The 21,022-nt window shown below is 46.8% G+C and overlaps 1 protein-coding gene across 1 annotated transcript in view; it reads left to right on the forward strand.

Annotated features, from left to right (window-relative positions):
* Positions 1-21,022, forward strand: part of CRACR2A (calcium release activated channel regulator 2A) — a 91,343-nt gene that overhangs the window by 14,406 nt on the left and 55,915 nt on the right. The window contains 4 exon segments of the mRNA XM_068166071.1: positions 461-629; positions 2,985-3,131; positions 14,559-14,649; positions 18,169-18,264. Coding sequence (XP_068022172.1) covers positions 461-629; positions 2,985-3,131; positions 14,559-14,649; positions 18,169-18,264 — 503 coding nt within the window.

Here is a 21,022-nt window from a genome sequence, read left to right on the forward strand (position 1 = left end):
AGGTCCTGAGTGAACTAGAGAATGGAGAAACCAGAGCAGAGTCTGGATGAAGCTTGTACTACACCAATTAGTGCAGGAAAATCCCTTTGATGTTTCTAAATGTGGCAAACCTGAATTTTACTGTAATCTCTCTTTGCAGCATGTTCTGTTGTCTGTTGTCAACCCACTGTGCTGGATGCAGAGAGAAAAGCAATGAAAGGCTGATGTTTTCCAGGGTGATTGTGAATTTTGAAGCGAGTCATTTACTGAAGTCTGCACATTAAACTGGGCACAAAATCTCCCCGGGAGCTCGGGGATCCTCTCGTCACATCTCATCCTTCTGTTGCTTCATTGTATTCCCTTTTCTTGTAAACAAATTATATTTGCTCTGAAATGTGATCTTTAGTCTATTGGTCTTCAGTGACATTGCTCCTTATAGTAAGTTGTGAAAGTGCTGATGTGTGTAATTTCTAATTCTTAGGCCACTTTCTTTTGGAGCAGATTGCTTTGAACAATGAGATGATGCAACGGTCAGAAGGTGAAACAGCCTGCACATTTACCTGTGAAGAGACCATGAGTGATGATGAGGATGAAGAATTCCAGTTCTCAAATCTGATGAATCAGCTTGGAGCTAAAAAGGTTTTAGATGAGTGAGTCTTTGCAGCAACAGTAATGGATTGTATGAGCTTTCATGATGCAGCTCTGGGTTTGATTTTAATGGAATCATAGTATCACAGTATCAGTCAGGGTTGGAAGGGACCACAAGGATCATCTAGTTCCAACCCCCCTGCCATGGGCAGGGACACCCCACACTAGATCAGCCTGGCCACAGCCTCAGCCAGCCTGGCCTTAAACACCTCCAGGGACAGGGCCCCAACCACCTCCCTGCACAACCCATTCCAGGGCTTCACCACTCTCATGGGGAAGAACTTCCTCCTCACCTCCAGCCTGAATCTCCCCACCTCCAGCTTCATTCCATTCCCCCTAGCCCTATCACTCCCTGAGATCCTGAGCAGTCCCTCCCCAGCCTTCTTGTAAGCCCCCTTCAGATGCTGGAAGGCCACAATGAGGTCACCTGGGAGCCTTCTCTTCTGCAGACTGAACAGCCCTGACTCCTTCAGTCTGTCCTCACAGGAGAGGTGCTCCAGCCCTCTGATCCAAGGTGAACCAAGAACCAAGGCTGCTCTGTAACACAGAGATTCTTTGAAAAATAATTTTCTTGGTTGTCATACATGATAAAATTCCATTCAACTAAAATTTCCACATATGAAATATGTGTTGCTGCCACATGAAAGTTGTGACATGAACCCACTGATATGCTGTGAGTTTTGAGAATAGCTCATTACTAGCAGGTAATCACAGTATCACAGTATCACTGTATCGCCAAGGTTGGAAGAGACCTCAAAGATCATCAAGTCCAACCTGTCACCACAGACCTCATGACTAGACCATGGCACCATGTGCCACATCCAATCCCCTCTTGAACACCTCCAGGGATGGGGACTCCACCACCTCCCTGGGCAGCACATTCCAATGGCTAACAACTCTCTCTGGGAAAAACTTTCTCCTCACCTCCAGCCTAAACCTCCCCTGGCACAGCTTGAGACTGTGTCCTCTTGTTCTGGTGCTGGTTGCCTGGGAGAAGAGACCAACCCCTTCCTGGCTACAACCTCCCTTCAGGTAGTTGTAGAGGGCAATGAGGTCTCCCCTGAGCCACCTCTTCTCTTCTCCTCTCCTCTAATCCACAAATGCCACTGATTTTCAATCAAGCAGTGCATGATCACTGGGGTTTTATTGCAAGAGTGCTTAAAGTGTAGCAATTAACTATAAGGGATAATGGTTTCTCCCCTTTTCCTTGCTTTTTCTGCCCTGCACACATGATTACATGTTGTGATTGCTTGGATAACACTACCTTTTCCAGGACCAGGATGACTCACTCTGAAACAAAGAATGCAAATACTGCTCTAAGAGATTCTTTTGTGTTGGCCTGACATTCATTGGTCAATCACAACGAATGCATGGGGCAAAAATGGGAGAGAATCTGGACATAGAGTAGGACTGTTTAAGAAATGCATCAGTGATCTTTACCATGAAATAAAACTGCTCAGCAGTGCTCTTAATCTGACAGGGAAGAGTTAGACTGGCAGCCATCCTGAACGACTTTCTTTATGAAGAGGGTTTTTATCAGCCCCTTTTTCTACCCACATCCTTATTTAGTCCTTTAGATGTAGTGATGTTTGCTGGCTAGGTTCAGGCTTAAGATGCACCTGGAAAAGACAAACAAAAGAAGTTGCTCAGAAGAATTTTTGGCAAAGTATCAAAAAACTTACTGACAGTAGAACTCTTTTCCACTGTGTGCTGAACAGATTGGGAAACAAAACATTCTATTGATACAAGTTCTCATGTTGTGATTTTTGAAGCAGCCCCTCTGTGACATTAAAAGGGGTTGAAAATGGGGCAGGCAGTACAAATGCAGTTTGTTAACTTGTCTGAGTAACTTTGCAGATCATCTCATTCCTGTCTCATGAGAAGGTGCTTGTGATTAGCTTTCCCACAGCTCCTTCCTCACTAGATTGCTGGGAGCCTCTAACAGAAGAGATGGGGACAGTGCAGTGTTTCTCATCTGTCTCCTTTCTTATCAGTTCCTCTTTAGATGTAGTGTCTGGCACTAGACAGCAGTTCCTGTAATGCTCTGCAGTTGAGTAGGGAGGACACTACTGCCCACTGAAGGCTTGAACTCACGACCTTCCCATTAAGGGTCTTATGCACTACCAACTGAGCCACATCTGCCAAGCTTTGTGATGCACTGTTCTTAATGAATGCAATTTCCATTCTGTGCCACCCACCCACTCTTCACTTAAGGGTACTGCTTACGCAGCCCTTGCTTTTCATAGCCCATATGTTCTGGATAGTGATGTTGAAGCCTCCATCCACTAGGATGGAACATGTTTTGTAGCCTGAAAAATGTTCCTTGTTAACAAATTCTTCATGATATTTTCTTTCAGCGAGAGTGATGTGAAGCGCCTTTGGCTGCAGCTGAGAAAAGATGAACCTCATTTACTTTCCAGTTTTGAGGAGCTCCTGGTCAGAATTTTTTCTCAGCTCCAAGAAGCAGAGAATGAGAAGAATGAGTTGGAATGCATTCTAAAGAAGTTAGTACTTCTCACTGTTGGACTGTTTGTGTCATTGTATAACTGCCTTACCTTCTATTTGAACCTTTGAGATAAACGTGGTGGCTCAGTGAAGACCTGAGGACTATAATCACAAGGGTTCCTGTAAAGTACAATTTATTAGTCCTGAGGAGTACCTACAACATTAATTCACAGTATCACAGTATCACAGTATCACTAAGGTTGGAAGAGACCTCGAGGATCATCGAGTCCAACCTGTCACCACAGACCTCATGACTAGACCATGGCACCAAGTGCTATGTCCAATCTCCTCTTGAGCACCTCCAGGGACGGTGACTCCACCATAATTAATTATAATGGGAAAAGGCTGAAATTAGCTTTTCTGTTCCAGTTAACAGGTTTTGTTTACTAAAATTCTTTTGCAGATGTCTAATATTTCCTTGCACTGTTAGTACAACATGAAGCAATTCACTGCTAGTGAGATCAGCTGGGTACCAGATGGCATTCAGAAAAACCAGGAACTCCTTTTGTTTGTTAGACTCCTCTAATTTGGGGGTACTGAAGGAATAATCTCATCTGTTTAATACCTGTGAATAAGCACAGAGGTGATCATTAGCATTACCTTACATTTCTGGGTGACATGAAATCTCTGCCTTGAGGATGAATTGGTTTCTATGCCTTTGTAGTAAAACCAGTTATATAATTAGTTCTTTTTGTTGCTTCTGATAACACCTCTAATTTCAGCACACAGGTCATTGTTTTCTCTGTAATCAATAGCTGGAAGAAGCCTGAACTCTCAGGGGAATCATATTGTCTTTGGTAACAGTGAGGGAGCATAACCTCTTGTGTTTTAAACTAGGTACAAATTATAGATGATGGAGATTGGAGTCACTACAGCTGACCAATGTGATCGAGTGTTGTTCCTTTATTGTTCCGGTAGTGCAGGCCTATGGTGCAGGCCTGTGGTGCCAGTATAGCACAGGAAAGTAAAGCATAGAAAAAGAAGGGAAGGGAAAGGAAAGGCAGAAGTGTGTAGCAAGGGAACTTCTACAACTTATGTAAACTGAGAATGCCTCGTTGGCATGGCTTCACTGGTTCCCTATGAGTGACCACACATGGCACTGTTATAGATTATTGGTCCAACTACTCACGACACACGAGGTTGTTGATGCAGGTGCATGTCCTGTTGTCCCAAGATAACTGTCCATGTTTATAGCTACCAGTGTCCTGCTTTAGTTCCATGCTGCAGGCACAGCAGTGTTTTGCTCCACTGCTAGCTGGCTCTGCACTTATGCTGAGCATGGCCTGCCCCCATGCCAGGCTCTAGGCCTGCACTGCCAGATTGCTCACACTGCTCGTCGCTGGCATTGCCACAACAAATAGCAGCAAAGCTTGAGAAAAGAATACAGTGGGAGAAAAATTACTTTCTTTTTATACTTCATACTTACTAGCACAATGATGCGTGCATCCACATAAACTGCCCAGGATTTACTGCGGGGTCATGTCTTGGTGACAATCAATAAGATTGGGATTGAGAATGAACATGATGTTTTGGTTTTCCTTCCCAACTCCCCTCTGTGAGTCACTTGGCAATAATAATGCAGTCTGCTCTCAGCCTTTGATCTCATTTCCTGGATGTAGGCTACGCTTTTGTCTTAAGTTGTTCCTTTTTTTCCCTAACTTGTGTGACCTGAGAAGCTTTGTGTGCATGTGCTGGGATGTTTGTGCCCTGCCAACCTATACTGTCAACCCATCCTATTTATTCTTCTAGTGATGACTAGTAACTGGTAATAGAATGAGAGGAGAAAGCCACAAGCTGCCTCGGGGAAGGTGCAGGCTGGACAGTAGAAAAACTTTTCTCACTGAAAGGGTTGTTAGGCATTGGAATAGGTTGTGCAGGGAGGTGGTTTAGTCACTCTTCCTGGATGTGTTCAAAAATCATGTAGACATGTCCAGAGAAGGGCAACAAGGCTGGGGAGAGGCCCTGAGCACAGCCCTGTGAGGAGAGGCTGAGGGAGCTGGGGTTGCTTAGCCTGGAGAAGAGGAGGCTCAGGGGAGACCTCATTGCCCTCTACAACTACCTGAAAGGTGGTTGTAGCCAGGAGGGGATTGGTCTCTTCTCCCAGGCAAGCAGCACCAGAACAACAGGACAGAGTCTCAAGCTGCACCAGGGGAAGTTTAGGCTGGAGGTGAGGAGAAAGTTGTTCTCTGAGTCATTCATCATTGGAATGTGCTGCCCAGGGAGGTGGTGGAGTCACCATCCCTGGAAGTGTTCAGGAGGGGATTGGATGTGGCACTTGGTGCCATGGTCTAGTCATGAGGTCTGTGGTGACAGGTTGGACTTGATGATCTTTGGGGTCTCTTCCAACCTTAGTGATACTGTGATACTGTGATATGTGGTGCCTGGGGACATGGCCAAGTGTTGGACTTGGTGGAGTAGGGTAAATGGTTGGACTCAATGATCTTGAAGGTCTTTTCCAACCTAAGTTATTCTGTGATTTTTACACCTGTTTCTTCTTCTGGAGCTTTCACACTTGCGTATTTTCATTCATTATACTGTCCTGATTCAATAAGTACAGTATGCTGCTGTTGTTCCTATTTATAGGTCCACCCAGTAGTGAGGTTGAATGTGCCTTTAGTACACACACATGAAGATACATCACACTTAGGGTACCCTGCAGAGCAGTGCTGATCAGATGATTAGAAAGCAGGGCCTCTACTGGCACCCATCTAAACAAGCAGCAGCTGTAGAAACATGAAGGACAACAGTCCTGATCCTGATCCTGTCCTGACCCTGTTTCTCCCATCCACTTTGTCAGCACTGAATTGTTTCTAGAGCAGATGTACACACATGCAGCTGCCCCCCATGCTTACATTAGTCAGAAACAAACTTGCATTTACAGATCCTTTGAATATTAGCATAGATGTTAGACTAGTGCATGTTCCTGCTTGCAGCCTGAGCCCCTGACTGAATTCTTTGACTCAGACTGTGGATCTTTCCAGGTGTGGGTCTCCTTCTATTTGCTGGCTGATTCAGCTGGACTGAAGTTTGCTCACTCAATAACCATCATAGATCCTTCAGATATGATGACAATTTTAAAGTCCATCTAATGCCCATGCAGGGACCCTAGTCCCTTTACCTCCGTTTATCAGCTCAGTGAGGTTTTCTGGATGGAGCTCTCCCCTCCTTGCTAGGTAGTTCAGAGTTATGCTAATAAGTAGTGCACATGAATAATAGCTGTTGAGTTCACACAGTTAGAAATAGCAAGACAGCATAGCCTGGGATAATCAAACACAAGTCTTGAATGAACAGTTATACTAACCATCAGAGTGATAGTGCTTCACAGCCAGCTTGGTTCCTTTCTCTGTCCTTGCCTCTTCATAAATAAAATACTTGTCCCTAAATATTTTTTCATTGTTCATCCCAGTTTTTCTGCATCTGTATGCAAATTTCTGCTTTCTAATATTGGTGCCTAAGTAATCTTGCTCTAATATGGTGTTATTGATGTGGTTGTCTGGATGGCTCTCCTTGGCTTGACTCTTCTTCCTAAAAGGTGCCAAAAACTCTCCTTCAGGTAGCAGTGAGGTTGGCTGGTTACTGCATCACCCCTGCCAGACCACCTGTGAAAGCTGTCCGTCAGGGTGCTGTCTGCACTTTGCCAGTTTCTCACTCTTAATCGATATCTACAGCAATTCCTCATATAATCTCCAGGAGTTTCTCACTTGTTGTTCAGGTAGTTAATCCTCAGGCTTAATAATAATCCACTTAATACTTTTAACACTTAGCCTATGCCAGTGTTAACATCTCTTAGAAACTTGTTTTCATGGAGCTCAGTAAGCTTATGTGTAAGTTTATAATACATGTGATAACAGGCATCATATATGTATGCATACTGTAACATACATGTGGTCCTGCAGAGAGGAAATTTGTGGTATGTTACTGGGGGTTACTTTAAGGCACAGAATTGATCTCCCTACTAATTTTAATTTATATTTATATATGTGTAAATGCACCTCCAGGGATGGTGACTCCACCACTTCCCTGGGCAGCACATTCCAATGGCAAATGACTCTCTCAGTGAAGAACTTTCTCCTCACCTCCAGCCTAAACTTCCCCTGGCACAGCTTGAGACTGTGTCCCCTTGTTCTGGTGCTGGTTGCCTGGGAGAAGAGACCAACCCCCACCTGGCTACAACCTCCCTTCAGGGAGTTGTAGAGAGCAATGAGGTCTCCCCTGAGCCTCCTCTTCTCCAGGCTAAGCAACCCCAGCTCCCTCAGCCTCTCCTCACAGGGCTGTGCCCAAGGCCCCTCCCCAGCCTTGTTGCCCTTCTCTGGACACCTTCAAGTGTCCATTCAACAAGTCCAAGTGCCAGGGGCTGCACTTTGGCTACGGCAATCCCATGCAGAGCTATAGGCTGGCGTCGGAGTGGCTGAGAGCTGCCAAACAGAGAGGGACCTGGGGGTGCTGATCGACAGCCACCTGAATATGAGCCAGCAGTGTGCCCAGGTGGCCAGGAGGGCCAATAGCATCCTGGCCTGCATTAGGAATAGTGTGGCCAGCAGGAGCAGGGAGGTCATAGTGCCCTGTGCTCTGCATTGGTTAGGCCACACCTTGAGTCCTGTGTCCAGTTCTGGGCCCCTCAGTTTAAGAAGGACATTGAGAGACTTGAGCGTGTCCAGAGAAGGGCAACAAGGCTGGGGAGAGGCCTTGAGCACAGCCCTGTGAGGAGAGGCTGAGGGAGCTGGGGTTGCTTAGCCTGGAGAAGAGGAGGCTCAGGGGTGACCTCATTGCCCTCTACAACTACCTGAAGGGAGGTTGTAGCCAGGAAGGGGTTGGCCTCTTCTCCCAGGCAACCAGCACCAGAACAAGGGGACACAGTCTCAAGCTGCGCCAGGGGAGGTTTAGACTCGAGGTGAGGAGAAAGTTCTTCACCGAGCGAGTCATTCGTCATTTGAACGGGTTGCCCAGGGAGGTGGTGAAGTCCCCATCCCTGGAGGTGTTCAAGAGGGGATTGGATGTGGCACTTGGTGCCATGGTCTAGTCATGGGGTCTGTGTTGATAGGATGGACTCTATGATCCTCGAGGTCCTTTCCAACCTAAGTGATACTGTGATACTGTGAAGTCTCTCAATGTCCTTCCTAAACTGAGGGGCCCAGAACTGGACACAGGACTCAAGGTGTGTCCTAACCAGTGCAGAGCACAGGGGCACAATGACTTCCCTGCTCCTGCTGGCCACACTGTTCCTGATGCAGGCCAGGATGCAAGAGGGACACCAACAGGCCAGAGAATCCAAAGTAGCTTTGTATTTGTGAGACACGGAAGCAAACTCTTGAGGAGTTATGAAGCAGGTATGCTTATTGCGGCGCTGGGTGCAAGGGGCTTGCTCCACAAAGCTTGCACACCATGCACTGTTAGCAAGGGATTTGTGTAGTGACTAATCTCACATAGTAATTATAAGTCCACGAAATGGTGGGGCTGAGATAATTAGTTCCAAGAAACCATTTGCATAGCTCATCCCCAGGATTCTTCTGTGCATGCACAGAGCCATCTGGTGGTCATAAACAGGGGTCTTAGGATGAAGTAAATAGTCTTCACAGCTGTACTTTTCACCCTGTACCTCTGAACTAGTTTGACTGCTTCTCCTTCCATTGTCTTCTTGCCAGCTGTCATAGCCCCTTAGCCTTGAACTAATATTTTCCTTTATATGGGAATTGCTAGTGAGCTGCTATATCCAGCCTACATCCTGGTTCACTGGTTCTCATTAAAATAGTTAAAATAGTTTAACAAGCAGCTTCAAAGTCTAAAATAGTTTTGCTATACATACATTTATCTACTAATACCTAATCTAACACATACATTTATCTACCTAATACCTATCCTCAATCATTTGCTTCCTTAATCAATTGAGCAAAGCCCCATGTTTGGATAAGCAGTAATTAAATGTGGGTTTAGGAATTACTCCCCAACATGAATTTGGAGAATTAGCCTCAAAATAAATCACTCAGACAGGTTGGAAGCAAATGAAGCTATATTTACAAGCAAACTAAAATCTTGAACTATGAGATGCAATGAGTTTGTACAAAATATATTTGCATGTATTTGTACATTATAAACAACACAGATGCCTCTGGCCAAAGCCAGAGGGGAACAAATAGCTCCCTCTTTGTCCCCCCTGTACAAGGGACAGAGAAAGCAAGCAGTTAGATTAGCTTGCTTTAGTGCTTAGCCACAACAAGGAACGCAGCCAAAGTCAAGCAGAAGCACCAGCTAGTATCAGCATGAGTGAAGAGGCAAAGGAGAGACAGAAATGTTTATGCAGCTGCTTTTTATCCACCTTAGCAAATGAATGGAATGATATATACCTATCTCTGTCATTGTTCTGTGTCTCATAGTAATTGATTTACCTTTTACTCAAAAATCTCCAGAAAGTTCCTGTTCCTGTTTTTGTAGTTAGGAGCTAGGCAAAAGTTCCACCTTCAAACCGTAACAAACTGACCCACTCTGATTTCGTCACATTAACTTCATCTCAGTTTTATATCTTATGTTAAGCAATTAAAACAATTGTTGGAGGAGAAATTTAAAACCTGCCACTACGGTCCCCTGGTTAAAAGAATTTCAACAAAGATTCCTGACACCCTCACAGAAGAGGTCTGCCAGTGCATTAGACATATTGTGTGCTGGAGTATAACCATGGCCATGTTTACAGTATCACAGTATCACAGTATCACTTAGGTTGGAAAGGACCTCGAGGATCATCGAGTCCAACCTATCAACACAGACCCCATGCCTAGACCATGGCACCAAGTGCCACGTCCAATCTCCCCTTGAACGCCTCCAGGGTCGATGACTCAACCACCTCCCTGGGCAACCCATTCCAATGCCGAATGACTCGCTCGGTGAAGAACTTCCTCCTCACCTCGAGTCTAAACCTCCCCTGGCGCAGCTTGAGACTGTGTCCCCTTGTTCTGGTGCTGGTTGCCTGGGAGAAGAAGAGGCCAACTCCCTCCTGGCTACAACCACCCTTCAGGTAGTTGTAGAGGGCAATGAGGTCACCCCTGAGCCTCCTCTTCTCCAGGCTAAACAATCCCAGCTCCCTCAGCCTCTCCTCATAGGGCTTGTGTTCAAGGCCTCTCCCCAGCCTTGTTGCCCTTCTCTGGACACGCTCAAGTGTCTCAATGTCCTTCTTAAACTGAGGAGCCCAGAACTGGACACAGTACTCAAGGTGCGGCCTAACCAGAGCAGAGTACAGGGGCACTATGACCTCCCTGCTCCTGCTGGCCACACTATTCCTAATGCAGGCCAGAATGCCATTGGCCCTCCTGGCCACCTGAGCACACTGCTGGCTCATATTCAGGTGGCTGTCGATCAGTACCCCCAGGTCCCTCTCTGTCTGGGAGCTCTCCAGCCACTCCGACCCCAGCCTATAGCTCTGCATGGGATTGCCGTAGCCAAAGTGCAGCACTCGGCACTTGGACTTGTTGAAAGCCATCCCATTGGACTCTGCCCATCTGTCCAGTCGGTTTAGCTTTTTGGATCTCTGTTGAGCCTGAAAGAGAAAGATCACATCACCAAAAAATCTTAGTTTATAATTATGCACTGAGTAAAACTGGAAAGCAGCCCTGAGGAGAGAGACTTGGGGGTGCTGGGGGAGGAGAAGCTCACCAGGAGCTCTCAGTGTGCACTTGCAGCCCAGAAAGCCAATCAGATCCTGGGCTGCAGCAGGAGAAGTGTGGCCAGCAGGGCAAGGGAGGTGATTCTCCCCCTCTGCTCAGCCCTGGGGAGACCCCACCTGGAGTACTGCCTCCAGGTCTGGAGCCCCTATTGCAAGAGGGATCTGGAGGTGCTGGAAGGTGTCCAGAGAAGGGCCAGGAGGATGAGCAGAGGGCTGGAGCACCTCTCCTGTGAGGACAGACTGAAGGAGTTGGGGCTGTTCAGTCTGGAGAAGAGAAGGCTCCCAGGTGACCTCATTGTGGCCTTCCAGGATCTGAAGGGGGCTCCAGGAAGGCTGGGGAGGGACTGCTCAGGATCTCAGGGAGTGATAGGACTAGGGGGAATGGAATGAAGCTGGAGGTGGGGAGATTGAGGCTGGAGGTGAGGAGGAAGTTCTTCCCCATGAGAGTGGTGAAGCCCTGGAATAGGTTGTGCAGGGAGGTGGTTGGGGCTCTGTCCCTGGAGGTGTTTAAGGCCAGGCTGGCTGAGGCTGTGGCCAGGCTGATCTAGTGTGGGGTGTCCCTGTCCATGGCAGGGGGGTTGGAACTAGATGATCCTTGTGGTCCCTTCCAACCCTGAATGATACTATGATACTATGATATGATCCTGGGGGATGGGGCTTTAATCAAAATTTTGCACTTTTCACATAGCAGTGAAGCCTTTGGTTACTTTCCCCTGGCTGCATGTGGGGAATATTTGCCAGCTCATGCATTGCATCATTTTTTCTGCTGCTTGTTAGTTATGTTCCTTAGAACTGTTACACTTACACTTTGAATTATAACAGTATATTATTTTATCTTTCTGTTTATCTTTCTGTTTAATTGGAATGGTTGAGCCTGGGTATTGTTGAGCCTGCTGGGGGTTGGTGAGCCTGCAGCGATGGCAGGTACTTATGTGCCAGAGCAACTAAAAAGTTTGCTACATCCAGAATTACCTCCTGGATGTATTCTTGATAGTTCCACCAGATCCTTCCAAACAAATGAGAAGAGAGAAATGTCTAAATCATCTGCCTGGTAATATGGGACTAAAGTTATTCTTTCTGTCACACATAAGCAAGGAGAATCTGAATGATTCCCATGGAAACACTGCTGAAATGTGTCCTGCATGTGCAAGTCACAGGATCTTTTATAGTTTCATAGTTTCATTCAGGGTTGGAAGGGACCACAAGGATCATCTAGTTCCAACCCCCCTGCCATGGGCACGGACACCCCACACTAGATCAGGCTGGAGAGAGCCTCATCCAGCCTGCTCTTAAACACATCCAGGGACGGGGCCTCGACCACCTCCCTGGACAACCCATTCCAGGTCTTCACCACTCGCATGGTGAAGAACCTCCTCCTCACATCTAGCCTGAATCTCCCCACCTCCAGCTTCATTCCATTCCCCCTAGTCCTGTACATAGTCAGTACATAGTCAGTCCAGCCCTGATCAAAATGACATTGTACTGCATGAGCACAATACTTTTAAACACTTAGCATCTCTGCCACTCTAAATAAATAGATCTTTATGAGTGTGTGTAATTGTATTCCACTGATGGGTGCTAGTGTCTGATGAAGCATTTTCTCTGTTTTAAGAAAAGAAAAATTGATATTAGAACATGAGTTGCCACTATGAGAGGAGTAAGGCAGCAAGAAGGGCTCCTGAATGTTCTGGCACTCTTTGAAGCATTGCAGTCATAGTATCATAGTATCATAGTATCATTCAGGGTTGGAAGGGACCACAAGGATCATCTAGTTCCAACCCCCCTGCCATGGGCAGGGACACCCCACACTAGATCAGCCTGGCCAGAACCTCATCCAGCCTGGCCTTAAACACCTCCAGTCACACGAAGAGCCCCTTGTCTGAGCTGCATTTCTACTTAATCAAGATTTACATAAATATGAGTGAGAGCAACAGTGTTCCTCAGATTGGGGTAGCTTGATACATGTTTACTGTTGCTGTAAATCCTGAGAAAATGCCTTCCCCCCTCAATACTTTACCTGTGATTGAAAATGCAAGCTGGCAATGTCAGGTGTTCTGATGTTTGCAAGGGGGAAAGGCTTGTTTCTAGTGTTTCTCCCTCTTACTTGCTTCGTAGATTTGGTGAAGTTTCTTTCCAAATTCTTTCCAATTAGCTTTAACTGAGAAGAGAACCAGGCCTTTAGTAAGTGAAAACCTGTCAGGTATGCAGTATTAGGTAACAAAAACACCAACAAAAGCAAGGAAGGTGAAAGAACACATACCCAGGTGACAAACTTCAGGGCTTTTTTCTACTGTATACTCCTTGGCTTGTTCTTAATGATGTTAATGCCTAGGCAATTAAGTATTTATTTGTAACAGATGCATTCTGCAGATTGCTCAAGGAACAGCTGTAGCAAGGAGAACGAGGAGGAGTATACAGTAGAGTCGTTTGAAGGCCCTATTAATCTCTATTGAAAATACTTCTGGAATGTCTCCTGAGTGTGATGAAAAGTGAGTTTTGCAGTAGCAAAACAAAGCAGCTGCTTTGTTCCCTTTCAACTGTTAATTTGTTTTCTGCCCAAACAAAAGCATCTGCTAAGTGCAATCCTTCCTGTATCAAACTGCAGTGATAATAATTGCAATGTTGTGTTAGGAAAAGGGAGCTCTCTAGGTCTTTTTTTTCTCTCCCTACAGTGAAATATACCTAGTATCATAGTCTCATAGTATCAGTCAGGGTTGGAAGGGACCACAAGGATCATCTAGTTCCAACCCCCCTGCCATGGGCAGGGACACCCCACACTACATCAGCCTGGCCACAGCCTCATCCAGCCTGGGCTTAAACACCTCCAGGGACAGGACCCCAGCCACCTCCCTGCACAACCCATTCCAGGGCTTCACCACTCTCATGGGGAAGAACTTCCTCCTCCCCTCCAGCCTGAATCTCCCCACCTCCAGCTTCATTCCATTCCCCCTAGTCCTATCACTCCCTGAGATCCTGAGCAGTCCCTCCCCAGCCTTCCTGGAGCCCCCTTCAGATCCTGGAAGGCCACAATGAGGTCACCTGGGAGCCTTCTCTTCTCCAGACTGAACAGCCCCAACTCCTTCAGTCTGTCCTCACAGGAGAGGTGCTCCAGCCCTCTGATCATCCTCCTGGCCCTTCTCTGGACACCTTCCAGCACCTCCACATCCCTCTTGGAATAGGGGCTCCAGAACTGGAGGCAGTACTCCAGGTGGGGTCTCAGCAGAGCTGAGCAGAGGGGGAGGATCACCTCCCTTGCCCTGCTGGCCACACTTCTCCTGATGCAGCCCAGGATCTGGTTGGCTTTCTGGGCTGCAGGTGCACACTGAGAGCTCCTGGTGAGCTTCTCTTCCCCCAGCACCCCCAAGTCTCTCTCCTCAGGGCTGCTTTCCAGCCAGTCACTGCCCAGACTGTCACAACTGTCACTGTCACAACTTGTGTGCAATGTTTATTTCTGTTCCTCAGCTGTGCTTTTCAGATTCATTTCATCAAAGCTGTTAGTCAGGCAGTAAGGCAGCTCTCAGAAAGAAGTCTGTCCCAGCTAATATACCTTAGATGCAGAGTCATAGAATGTTTTGAATTGGAAGGGACCTTCAAAGGTCATCTAGTCCAGCCACCATGGGACAGAAGTGCTCCATTCAGAGCTCTTGAGTGTTGGACAATGTCTAAAGCATTCTCTGGTGTTAAGGCAGAAGTGTGGAGCTCAAATTCATAACGTGAGCCATGACTTGAAGTAGTGCTACAAAGACTCACTCAGTATAATTGTATCTCTTGTTAGGAGAATTGCTGCTTATGATGAAGAAATTCAACATCTCTATGAAGAAGTGGAACAGCAAATCAAAAAGGAGAAGGAGCAGTTTCTGTTGGAAGTGAGTGACATTTTGTGGGCCTGGGTTCTGCTCCCATTTCCAGGGGGTTTACACTCATTCTGTGTGTGAGATTAAAGCTGACAAAATGTGTTTCACAGCAGAATAATCAAAAACATCACTCACATCACTGCTACTGTTGTGTTGACCTAGGCTCTGCAGCTTCACACTAGGTAACTGATGGGTGAGAGGAGCATGTTGTCCTGTGCTCAGTGATTGGCATGCAGTAGCAACTGGCATCCTTTTGAATGCCAGCTGAGCTACAACTTTTATTATCGATGCTGCTGTGGAATCATAGAGTGGCTCAAGTTGGAAATGATCTTAAAGATCATCTAGTTCCAATCCCCATGCCATGGGCAAGGACATCTCCTACAAGACCTGGGTACTCAAAGCCTCATCCAGCCTGGTCTTAAACACTTCCAGGGATCAGAGGTCCACAACTCTGCTGAGCAACCCCTTCCAGTGTCTCACCACCATCCTAGTAGACAACTTCCTCCTAATGTCCAGTCTAAATCTACTCTGCTCTAGTTTGAAACCATTGCCCTATGTCCTGTCACCACATGTCCTTATAAAATAAGTTTATCTCAACTTTCCTGTAGGCCCCCCTCAGGTACTGGAAGGCCACTAATACTGTTTCCCCAGAGCCTTCTCTTCTCCAGGCTGAACAGGCCCAACTCCCTCAGCCTGTCCATGTGGGAGAGGTGCTCCATCCCTCTGATCAACTTTGTGGCCCTCCTTTGACCCTCTCCAACAGAGCCTTGTCCTTCTTGTGTTGGGCACTCCACAGCTGGACACAGTCTAGATGGGGTGCCACATGAGCAAAGTAGAGGGGCAGAATCACCTCCCTTGTCCTGCTGGCTGTGTACCTTTTGATGCAGCCCAGGATACAGTTAGGAAAAACGCTCTTTGAGGTTGTTAAGAGCAGCACCATTCCTGTTGTGTTCTGTAGTCTCTGCTTTTGGGGAAGGGACAAGTTCTCAATGAAGAGTGAAAGAGATAAATATAGTGGTGGCAATTTCTGTAACCACCACAGCTATTTGCAAGATGAACGTCAGAGTCGTTTGTCACTGCCGTGGTGCTTCCAGAACACCTGACACTGAATCATGTTTTCTTACAGAGTCTCCTTTGAATCTCCTCTGCTGCTCTTGGAGGCTGGGTTTTGTTTGGTTTTCTGTCCTGTTTTTCCCTCCTAAAACATGGACACTAACAGGAGCTGCTGCAGGAAAGAGTTGTCTTAGAATCAGTCAGGTGGAAGACATCTGTGCTTCACCTACCTTTCAATCTCAATGAGGCTGTGCAAGGACTTGTCCAAATGAGTTCTGAGCGTGCAGATGACCGAAGAAATGGTTTATATAGGCAATCCCAGGCACAAATACAGACTGGGCAGGGACTGGCTGGAAAGTAGCCCTGAGGAGAGAGACTTGGGGGTGCTGGTGGACAAAAAGCTCACCAGGAGCTCTCAGTGTGCACTTGCAGCCCGCAAAGCCAATCAGATCCTGGGCTGCAGCCGGAGAAGTGTGGCCAGCAGGGCAAGGGAGGTGATCCTCCCCCTCTGCTCAGCCCTGCTGAGACCCCACCTGGAGTACTGTGTCCAGTTCTGGAGCCCCTATTCCAAGAGGGATGTGGAGGTGCTGGAAGGTGTCCAGAGAAGGGCCAGGAGGATGATCAGAGGGCTGGAGCACCTCTCCTGTGAGGACAGACTGAAGGAGTTGGGGCTGTTCAGTCTGCAGAAGAGAAGGCTCCCAGGTGATCTCATTGTGGCCTTCCAGGATCTGAAGGGGACTACAGGAAGGCTGGGGAGGGACTGCTCAGGATCTCAGGGAGTGATAGGACTAGGGGGAATGGAATGAAGCTGGAGGTGGGGAGATTGAGGCTAGATGTGAGGAGGAAGTTCTTCCCCATGAGAGTGGTGAAGCCCTGGAATGTGTTGTCCAGGGAGGTGGTCGAGGCTCTGTCCCTGGGGGTGTTTAAGGCCAGGCTGGATGAGGCTCTGTCCAGCCTGATCTAGTGTTGGGGTGTCCCTGCCCATGGCAGGGGGTTTGGAACTAGATGATCCTTGTGGTCCCTTCCAACCCTGAATGAAACTATGAAACTATGAAACGATATACTCTTAATAGCCAACTTTATATGCTCTCAATAGCCCACAACTGATGCTGTGTTGAAAATCCTGAAGCAACAAAGACTTTTCCATCAGAAGTGATTGTTGCATCTCCTAACTCGTTGTAGGCTTCCAAGCTTTTCCATTAAAGCTTCCTACTGAAGTTATTCACACTAATGGTTGTCAGACACTCAGGAAACATTGTTTCTTGGCATGAATAATGTGGCATTTGGGGGGATCTGACTGTTAAATTCTTACTCTAATGCAAAGTTTCACAAAGACTTTACAGCCTGGAGAGATGCATTGATGCCATATAAAAGGGGAATTATTATAGCTTGAGGAGCAGCTCTTTAGAGAAACTGGCAAGGTGCAGATGAGTACAAATTGTAGCTATTTATGATGCTTAATACCCTGCTGACTGAAGGGTACAAAAGGAGAAGTTACTCTGTCTCTTTCACTTGGATATATATTCTTCCACATAAGAAGCCAGCTAAGATGCATTTGAAAACCCCATTACATGTAATACTGAAGGGGAAAAGCATGTAGGAGCCACTGCTGTCTTGAGGGAGTTTTTATTGTCTGCAGACCTCAGAGAGCAGAAGCCTGTTGTGGAGGAAGAGGACAAATTTGCTGCTGAAAAGCAAAAACTTGCTGGAAGCAAGTTTTGCTCAGGGGAGGTCTTGGAGTTCATCTCAGCTGAGGAGTCTGAAGCAGTAATCTCAAACACTAGTGGGAGTTCCCAGTACTGAATGGCAGAGCATGAAGCCCAGGTGACTTGCATGTGTGTGGAACATCTGTGACAACTTGTTGTTAGTGATGGATTGTAAAGGTAGCAGGTATGGCTTCTTTTACTTCAGCTGAATTGCTGTGCTGTGTGTCAGTAGCCTGTGTCATGTGTCTCTATGTCAGTTGCAGTATGACTCCATGCAGATTTGCCCAAGCTGTTTCTATCAATATATTCTCAGCAGCTGCCTGGTTCAAGGAACCAAATGTTCAGAAAGCTATTCACTTTCCCCTCCTTTGTTCCCCTGCTTGTTTAGCTCTCTGAAGCAGCTCACTGTTGCAACAGATGAGCATGAATGCTAGTGTATGAGAGAGACGTGTAGCTGGAAACAGAAGGATGCATTCTAGCTTCATTGACTTGGGTTGGCCAAGCTCAGATAAAATGCTTCTGCTTCCCCTTTGCAGCCTTGATGTCTACTCATATGCAGTCAGCATAGCCTATGGAAACTGCAGTCATTGAAGCTGCTGGACTACACCAGTTTACAGATGGTCAGAGTCCAGACTCATGAGTGGTACTATCCATAAACAGGTTTCTACCAGTAGCTCACTATGTTCACTTGCTTATTATTTCCATGCCCTATGTCTCCTGCTGATGCAGTGGTGCTGTTCTGTTAATCCATATCCTTCTTGAATTTTTGCAGGATGCAGAGAGGTTTCAGTCCTACAGTAAAGAGCTGGAGTGCAAGCTCCTGTCAAAAGAAGAAGAAATGGAACAATTGGCTCAAAACCAGAAATGGGTATTGACCAATATCTTCCATAGTTGAAAAAATAGATAATATTAATTTGTTGATCTGATTATAGACTAGAATAGAATTAACCAGGTTGGAAAAGACCTTCGAGGTCATCAAGTCCAACCTATGACACAACACCATCTGATCAACTAAACCATGTCACCAAGTGCCTCATCCAGTCTCCTCCTAAGCACCTTCAGGGATGGTGACTCCACCACCTCCCTGGGCAGCACATTCCAAGGGCCAATCTCTCTTGCTGGGAAGAATTTCTTCCTAACATCCCGCCCAAACCTCCCCTGGCACAGCTTGAGACTGTGTCCTCTTGTTCTGGTGCTGATTGCCTGGGAGAAGAGACCAACCCCCACCTGACTGCAACCTCCCTTCAGGTAGTTGCAGACAGCCATAAGGTCTCCCCTGAGCCTCCTCTTCTCCAGGCTAAGCAACCCCAGCTCCCTCAGCCTCTCCTCACAGGGCTGTGCTCCAGACCCCTCCCCAGCTTTGTTGCCCTTCTCTGGACACCTTCAAGTCTCTCAATGTCCTTCTTAAACTGAGGGGCCCAGAACTGGACACAGGACTCAAGGTGTGGCCTAACCAGTGCTGAGTACAGGGCACAATGACTTCCCTGCTCCTGCTGGCCACACTCTTCCTGATGCAGGCCAGGATGCCCTTGGCCTTCTTGGCCACCTGGGCACACTGCAGGCTCATATTCAGCCTACTATCAACCAGCACCCCCAGGTCCCTTTCTGCTTGGCTGCTCTCAGCCACTCTGACCCCAGCCTGTAGCACTGCCTGGGGTTGTTGTGGCCAATGTGCAGAACCTGGCACTTGGACTTGTTAAATCTCATGCCCTTGGACTCTGCCCATCTGTCCAGCCTGGCAAGGTCCCTCTGCAGAGTCCTTCTGCCCTCCAGCAGATCAACTCCTGCCCCCAGCTTGGTGTCGTCAGCAAATTTACTGATGACTGACTCAATGCCCTCATCCAGATCATCAATGAAGATGTTAAAGAGGATGGGGCCCAGCTCTGATCCTTAGGGCACACCACTGGTGCCTGGCTGCCAGCTGGCTGTGGCACCATTCACCACCACTTCTTTTCTTTTGGTACTATGTTAGTCCCAAAGATGCAAGAAGCTGTGATGTGGTTCTGCCAAACTATGAGCTTCTGTTGCTTTTGTGTCATGAGTATAGATACCTAGATGCCCTTAAAAGGAGTTATGACTGCTATATGCTATGCATGTGCTCTGGAAAAATGCTGCCCTCTATTTCTGAAGCAGTTTTGCTTCCATATGGTAAAATGAAAACCAAAGCTTCAGGTATTCTCTCCAGTCAGTAGCTTAGTTTTATGCAAATGTAGCAGAATTCCACTGCCTTTGCTGTGCTAGAAACTAGCTCAGTGCCCAGGCAGCTTGGGAGCAGAGAGCAGTTGTTTGGGTCTTACTGTATAAACCTTGTACCAACTACTTTTTCACTTATTTTGAATCATTCAGCCCTATAAACTTGAAATGCTCCCTCATGAATAACCTGATCCTGATCCTGTTACCTCTCTGTGATAGCAGTTTTATGGCAATGCATGGTTCTCTTCCATGGTAACAGCTTGGCAAGTTCCTGTGTTAAACCCTGGTGTGCTTTACTTCTTGAAAGCATGGCCTGCTTGGAGGGGAAGCAGAGTATTTCTGTATGTGTGAGCTTGCTGTAAATTGTCTCCAAGGTCAGTGTCTGAAAGATGGAGGGGGTGGCACTGGGATGTAAAAGGCTGAGTACCTTGGCAGTGCTGGTCCTAGGAAACAGGGAAGAGAAAGGGAGGAAGGGAAAGAAGAGAGAAAAGAAGCTTGAGGGCAGTTTCCTAGTAGTGTGTAGCTTTTAGACTTCCTCCTGAGAAAGGAATCCAGGTGCTGCTGGAGCTGCTGGGGAATATGGGATTACACTTGAGTAAGAGGGGAGACAAACCTCCCTCTTACAGCAATGATGCCAGCTTAGCCAGTGAAAAGGTAGGACTGAACTAAAAGGCCATTACATAGCAACCAGCAGCCTGATGTTCATAGGATCATCTAGATTGTTAATTGCATCCTTCAGGATGTTAATTACCTTCGCTCAGTGCCACTGTGAAGCAGAATAGATGTGGGTTTATGCAAACTGTTGAGCACATTGCAACACTGTACTGAAGTAAACTAGACTTTAGAGATGCCTGTGGGGGCACACAAACCAAGCACTCTTAAGTCTGAAGCTGGCTGTGAAAATAGGGGACATTATTTATCATGATTTTGTAGTGACTGTATTTTAATTGTGCTCTTTTTGAAGGTTGACTTTTTTCCTAGCTTATTGGTTGGTTTTTTTGGTTATGTTTTGTTTTTTCCTTTGAAGCTTTGCTTAAAACTTAGTCATCAACCAGTAGTTCTGTAAACCCCATTTCCTGTGGTTCTCTAAAATACTCGTGTTCTAACTTTCCTCTGAAAGGCACAGAAACTACTTGAAGGCTTGCAGTCAATTTTGTGTCTGGTGCAATCAAATGATACAAGCAGCAGCATCAGGAAAATGCGCAGTTACTGTCTACATTGCCTATTGTCTGCTATTGCCTATCTTGGAGAACATGACACTGTGTCCAGTTCTGGGCCCCTCAGTTTAGGAAGGACATTGAGACACTTGAAGGTGTCCAGAGAAAGGCAACAAGGCTGGGGAGAGGCCTTGAGCACAGCCCTGTGAGGAGAGGCTGAGGGAGCTGGGGTTGCTTAGCCTGGAGAAGAGGAGGCTCAGGGGAGACCTCATTGCT

This window comes from Melanerpes formicivorus, unplaced genomic scaffold, assembly GCF_026170545.1.
Source record: "Melanerpes formicivorus ecotype bairdi unplaced genomic scaffold, bMelFor1.0.p_v2 SCAF_96, whole genome shotgun sequence".
In the NCBI taxonomy this organism is placed as follows: domain Eukaryota; kingdom Metazoa; phylum Chordata; class Aves; order Piciformes; family Picidae; genus Melanerpes; species Melanerpes formicivorus.